General features: G+C 43.6%; 1 protein-coding gene across 1 annotated transcript in view; it reads right to left on the bottom strand.

Annotated features, from left to right (window-relative positions):
• Positions 1-1,640: 1,640 nt before the first annotated feature.
• Positions 1,641-7,318, bottom strand: part of LOC135481255 (tRNA selenocysteine 1-associated protein 1-like) — a 47,414-nt gene continuing 41,736 nt past the window's right edge. The window contains exons 9-10 of the mRNA XM_064761100.1: positions 5,533-5,591; positions 1,641-2,506 (exon numbers count right to left, since the gene is read on the bottom strand). Coding sequence (XP_064617170.1) covers positions 2,426-2,506; positions 5,533-5,591 — 140 coding nt within the window. The 3' untranslated portion in view covers positions 1,641-2,425. The remainder of the gene's footprint in view (positions 2,507-5,532; positions 5,592-7,318) is intronic.

Below are 7,318 nucleotides of genomic sequence, written 5' to 3'. Positions count from 1 at the left end.
TTAAATGTGGCCGCACGATCCCACGTGAGTGAGTGATTGTGTCCAGGCAGCGCGCTCTTAAATGTGGCCACACGTCCCATGTGAGTCACTGATTGTGTCCTGGCAGCGTGCTCTTAAATGTGGCCACACGATCCCACATGAGTGAGTGACTGTGTCCAGGCAGCGTGCTCTTAAATGTGGCCACATGATCCCACATGAGTGAGTGACTGTGTCCAGGCAGCGTGCTCTTAAATGTGGCCACACGATCCCACATGTGACGGATTGCTCTTAAATGAAATATTTTACATCAGTCTAACTTGCCAAATATCAGTGGTTTATCCCAGGCACTATTTTACCCCAGGCACTGTATTTTACGCCAGGCACTCCGGTTTATCCTAGACACTAAATCTGACAGCCATCATTTTTTAATGAAAACCTCGTCAATCGGGCATCCATGACCAATCAAATAAACACATGAATAGATCCATTTGTTTTGTTCTCAAGTGCACTGGACACTTTAGGATGGGCTGTTGTTTATTTCGTGATGACTTACCCGGTACTCCCATATGTAAAACCATTCAGGTATAGGAATGAATGAAACTGAATCAACTGAAGGTGTGGCTGATCCGGGGTAAAGGGATTTGAGTGAGGGAGTGTGTGAGCGATTGGGGGTTTAATGTCATACTTAACAATTTTTCAGTCATATGATGATGAAGGAGTCCTTAGAGTGTATGAAATGTGCCCCCATGTTGCAGGACGGATTTCCACAGCTGTTTTATCTATACTATATTATACTGATATCCATCAACCAGTCATTGCACTATCCCCTTCATGTTGAACGCCAAGCGAGGAAGTTACAACTTCCCCTTTTAACGTCTTAGGTGTGACTCAACCCAAGGTTGATCCTGGATCTACGGCTCCCAAAGCAGACGCTCTACCAACTGTGCTACTGGGTCCGGTTGTAAAGGGATTTGAACACTGACAAACTGGTATAGGGCTTTTGACCGCATATTTCTTTTGGACAGATGAAAATTTAATTGCATGATGGCAGATTTGAACTTTCAGAAGATATTAACAAATACAATACAAACTTTTATGATGTAGTAACTACCTGGTATTTACTTTTATTTTGTTACTATCAAAGGACAAACATTTTGTGGTTGGAATGAAGACATTTTGCTCGTAGAACAATAAAGACAGTACAATCATCCACTGTACTATCACGTGATTGAGCTGCCTAAGGAATTTGCCCGTTTCTTTTGTTACAACACCAGTTTGGAATTTTTCACGTTTGCAATCTACACAGAATTCACAATGTCAGCATCCATCAACATTTAAATACAAGTAACACTGTTTTTGTGACTCCATCGCCTATGTGACGACGTTCATCCATCGATATGAAATCAGCCTGGTGTCACCCACTTTCAGCCTGGTTTCACCCACTTTCAGCCTGGTTTCATCCACTTTCAGCCTGTTTCTACCCACTTTCAGCCTGGTTTGATCCACATTCAGCCTGTTTCTACCCACTTTCAGCCTGGTTTCATCCACATTCAGCCTGGTTTCATCCACATTCAGCCTTTTCTACCCACTTTCAGCCTGGTTTCATCCACTTTCAGCCTGTTTTTACCCACTTTCAGCCTGGTTTCATCCACTTTCAGCCTGGTTCTACCCACTTTCAGCCTGGTTTCATCCACATTCAGCCTGTTTGTACCCACTTTCAGCCTGGTTTCATCCACATTCAGCCTGGTTTCATCCACATTCAGCCTGGTTTCATCCACATTCAGCCTGGTTCTACCCACTTTCAGCCTGGTTTCATCCACTTTCAGCCTGTTTCTACCCACATTCAGCCTGGTTCTACCCACTTTCAGCCTGGTTTCATCCACATTCAGCCTGGTTTCATCCACATTCAGCCTGGTTTCATCCACATTCAGCCTGGTTCTACCCACTTTCACCCTGGTTTCATCCACATTCAGCTTGGTTCTACCCACTTTCAGCCTGGTTTCATCCACTTTCAGCCTGTTTCTACCCACATTCAGCCTGGTTCTACCCACTTTCAGCCTGGTTTCATCCACATTCAGCCTGGTTTCATCCACATTCAGCCTGGTTTCATCCACATTCAGCCTGGTTCTACCCACTTTCAGCCTAGTTTCATCCACTTTCAGCCTGGTTTCATCCACAGCGCATGTACATCAGGAGACAAGAATCAGTCCACACCCATACCATTATCTGCTAATATGGTGTCTTGTTCTGTAACTCTGCTGATCAGTGAATTTATCATCACATTCTCCTTATGTCTTGTTTCTAACTGCCACAGCACCTGTGGTTGTGCAGACACCTTTGTGGTACCTGGGGAAGTTACTGAAGCTTCCAGGGCATTCCAGGCAATGTTTGTGTACCATGGTCATGATGCCATCAGGGTTGTCCCAGTCAGAAGTGTCTCCTGCCCTCAGGAAGACACTGGTGTGATCTGCGACGAGGCACTATCCAGAGGGTACCACCGTGAACTCTCCAGGGCACTATAAAACTCCTGAAATTGGGATAGAAGACCACTATTCACATAAAGAATACTCAAGCATTTATTTATTTATTTATTTATGGACTGAAGTAGGTCTGAATTTTCAACACTGCTGTCTCATTCAGTCTCAAACTTAGCTGGTTCTGTACAGTATATCTACATATTAAATATCAATCCAGATAAACATGTGTGTCCCACAACTCACTAACCGGATACAACCTTAACTCTGTGTGTCCCTAACAGGATACAACCTTAACTCTGTTTGTCCCTAACAGGATACAACCTTAACTCTGTGTGTCCCTAACAGGATACAACCTTAACTCTGCATGTCCCTAACAGGATACAACCTTAACTCTGTGTGTCCCTAACAGGATACAACCTTAACTCTGTGTGTCCCTAACAAGATACAACCTTAACTCTGTCTGTCCCTAACAGGATACAACCTTAACTCTGTCTGTCCCTAACAGGATACAACCTTAACTCTGTGTCCCTTACAAGATACAACCTTTACTCTGTGTGTCCCTAACAGGACACAACCTTAACTATGTGTGTCCCTAACAGGATACAACCTTAACTCTGTGTGTCCCTAACAGGATACAACCTTAACTCTGTCTGTCCCTAACAGGATACAACCTTAACTCTGTCTGTCCCTAACAGGATAAAACCTTAACTCTGTCTGTCCCTAACAGGACACAACCGTAACTCTGTGTGTCCCACAACTCCCTAACAGGATACAACCTTAACTCTGTCTGTCCCTAACAGGATACAACCTTAACTCTGTCTGTCCCTAACAGGATACAACCTTAACTCTGTGTCCCTTACAAGATACAACCTTTACTCTGTGTATCCCTAACAGGATACAACCTTAACTCTGTGTGTCCCTAACAGGATACAACCTTAACTCTGTGTGTCCCTAACAAGATACAACCTTAACTCGGTGTGTCCCTAACAGGACACAACCTTAACTCTGTCTGTCCCTAACAGGGTACAACCTTAACTCTGTGTCCCTTACAAGATACAGCCTTTACTCTGTGTGTCCTTAACAGGACACAACCGTAACTCTGTGTGTCCCTAACAGGATACAACCTTAACTCTGTCTGTCCCTAACAGGATACAACTGTAACTCTGTCTGTCCCTTACAAGATACAACCTTTACTCTGTGTGTCACTAACAGGATACAACCGTAACTCTGTGTGTCACTAACACGATACAACCCTAACTCTGTGTGTCCCTAACAAGATACAACCTTAACTCTGTGTGTCCCTAACAGGACACAACCTTAACTCTGTGTGTCCCACAACTCCCTAACAGGATACAACCTTAACTCTGTGTGTCCCTAACAAGATACAACCTTAACTCTGTGTGTCCCTAACAGGATACAACCTTAACTCTGTGTCCCTTACAAGATACAGCCTTTACTCTGTATGTCCTTAACAGGACACAACCTTAACTCTGTGTGTCCCTAACAGGATACAGCCTTAACTCTGTCTGTCCCTAACAGGATACAACCTTAACTCTGTCTGTCCCTAACAGGATAAAACCTTAACTCTGTCTGTCCCTAACAGGACACAACCTTAACTCTGTGTGTCCCACAACTCCCTAACAGGATACAACCTTAACTCTGTCTGTCCCTAACAGGATACAACCTTAACTCTGTCTGTCCCTAACAGGATACAACCTTAACTCTGTGTCCCTTACAAGATACAACCTTTACTCTGTGTATCCCTAACAGGACACAACCTTAACTCTGTGTCCCTAACAGGATACAACCTTAACTCTGTGTGTCCCTAACAAGATACAACCTTAACTCTGTGTGTCCCTAACAGGACACAACCTTAACTCTGTGTGTCCCACAACTCCCTAACAGGATACAACCTTAACTCTGTCTGTCCCTAACAGGATACAACCTTAACTCTGTGTCCCTTACAAGATACAACCTTTACTCTGTGTATCCCTAACAGGATACAACCTTAACTCTGTCTGTCCCTAACAGGATACAACTGTAACTCTGTCTGTCCCTTACAAGATACAACCTTTACTCTGTGTGTCACTAACAGGACACAACCGTAACTCTGTGTGTCCCTAACACGATACAACCCTAACTCTGTGTGTCCCTAACAAGATACAACCTTAACTCTGTGTGTCCCTAACAGGACACAACCTTAACTCTGTGTGTCCCACAACTCCCTAATAGGATACAACCTTAACTCTGTGTGTCCCTAACAAGATACAACCTTAACTCTGTGTGTCCCTAACAGGATACAACCTTAACTCTGTGTCCCTTACAAGATACAGCCTTTACTCTGTGTGTCCTTAACAGGACACAACCGTAACTCTGTGTGTCCCTAACAGGATACAACCTTAACTTTGTCTGTCCCTAACAGGATACAACCGTAACTCTGTCTGTCCCTTACAAGATACAACCTTTACTCTGTGTGTCCCTAACAGGACACAACCGTAACTCTGTGTGTCTCTAACAGGATACAACCTTAACTCTGTGTGTCCCTAACAAGATACAACCTTAACTCTGTGTGTCCCTAACAGGACACAGCCTTAACTCTGTGTGTCCCTAACAGGGCACAACCTTAACTCGGTGTGTCCCACAACTCCCTAACAGGATACAACCTTAACTCTGTCTGTCCCTAACAGGATACAACCTTAACTCTGGTTCATCAGATTACATACTGTTTTGACATCCCAACAGCTCATCTCTTTTTCTTTCCCTTCCAATACACAGTTTCCTCTCACTATATAAGCAATACCTCATGTATGCACCTTCAGTTTTCCCAGAACATCTTCCCACCCTGCCCCTCACATTTAACTGAAGCACTGGTTAAATTAAGATTGGTACTGTAACTTCATCTAAGCAGATGTGTATCTTTAACTTTTCTGTTGGCATTACTTCATCAATTTAATACAAAATACACCATAATTAATCCTCTGTTTTTGTTGAGTGACACGTTAATTATGAGTGACATGTTTACGTCACAGGTACAGATGATCAAAGAGGCAGCCCCCCACCGTCCTTAACCACTTACCTCACTCTGCTCAACAAACTCTTTGTTCATCTTCTCTACATCCACCTCTAGACACGGATCTAAAACAAAACATAAAACACATCACAATGTGATCTCCTGAGAAACTCCTGGAAAATCCAGCCCAGTTTAATTATGTCAGGTTTTACGCCCACTAAGGATTGTTCACAGTCAACATGTTACAGATCTACAGATCTCTTCCCACTAACAGAGACTATGGCTCTTTGGGGTCAAAGACTGATCATAGCCAACATGTTGCAAGATCGACTGATCTCTCCTCAATAACAACAAGACTGTGGCTCTTTAGGGTCAATGACTGTTCGCAGCCAACATGTTACAGATCTACAGATCTCTTCCTAATAACAACAAGACTGTGGCTCTTTAGGGTCAATGACTGTTCACAGCCAACATGTTGCAAGATCGACTAATCTCTCCCCAATAACAACCAGACTATGGCTCTTTAGGGTCAAAGACTGTTGGCAGCCAACATGTTACAGATCTACAGATCTCTTCCTAATAACAACAAGACTGTGGCTCTTTAGGGTCAAAGACTGTTCACAGCCAACATGTTGCAAGATCAACTAATCTCTCCCCAATAACAACCAGACTATGGCTCTTTAGGGTCAAAGACTGTTGGCAGCCAACATGTTACAGATCTACAGATCTCTTCCCACTAACAGAGACTATGGCTCTTTGGGGTCAAAGACTGATCACAGCCAACATGTTGCAAGATCGACCGATCTCTCCCCAATAACAACAAGACTATGGCTCTTTAGGGTCAAAGACTGTTGGCAGCCAACATGTTACAGATCTACTGATCTCTTCCTAATAACAACAAGACTGTGGCTCTTTAGGGTCAAAGACTGTTCACAGCCAACATGTTGCAAGATCAACTGATCTCTCCCCAATAACAACAAGACTGTGGCTCTTTAGGGTCAAAGACTGATCACAGCCAACATGTTACAGATCTACAGATCTCTTCATGCTAATAGAGACTATGGTTCTTTAGGGTCAGACTGTTCACAGCCAACATGTTACAGATCTACTGATCTCTTCCTAATAACAACAAGACTGTGGCTCTTTAGGGTCAAAGACTGATCACAGCCAACATGTTACAGATCTACTCATCTCTTCCTAATAACAACAAGACTGTGGCTCTTAAAGGTCAAAGACTGATCACAGCCAACATGTTGCAAGATCGACCGATCTCTCCCCAATAACAACAAGGCTGTGGCTCTTTAGGGTCACAAAGGGCTTTTCACATCCAACATGTTACAGATCTAATTATCTTTTCCCAATAACAACAGGACTATGGCTCTGATATTAACTTTCCAATCTAATCTACACAAGCTAGAATTTGTTAAAAAAGCCATCAGTGTGTGTGGTATCTGTCAGACAGGTAAGTGTACAGCTTATCAGTGTGTGTGGTATCTGTCAGAGAGGGCTGTGAGTACAGGTTGACTTGAGTGTGCTGTCAGACTGGGCTGTGAGTACACACTGACTTGACTGTGCTGTGAGTACACACTGACGACTGTACTATCAGACAGGGCTGTAAGTACAGGCTGACTTGAGTGTGCTGTCAGACTGGGCTGTGAGTACACACTGACTTGAATGTGTTGTGAGTACACACTGACTTGACTGTACTATTAGACAGGGCTGTAAGTACAGGCTGACTTGAGTGTGCTGTCAGACTGGGCTGTGAGTACACACTGACTTGACTGTGTTGTGAGTACACACTGACTTGACTGTACTATCAGACAGGGCTGTGAGTACAGGTTGACTGAGTGTG

The sequence above is a fragment of the Liolophura sinensis genome, unplaced genomic scaffold (assembly GCF_032854445.1).
Source record: "Liolophura sinensis isolate JHLJ2023 unplaced genomic scaffold, CUHK_Ljap_v2 scaffold_14, whole genome shotgun sequence".
Taxonomy (NCBI): Eukaryota; Metazoa; Mollusca; class Polyplacophora; order Chitonida; family Chitonidae; genus Liolophura; species Liolophura sinensis.
This window is presented reverse-complemented; position numbering and strand designations above follow the sequence as displayed.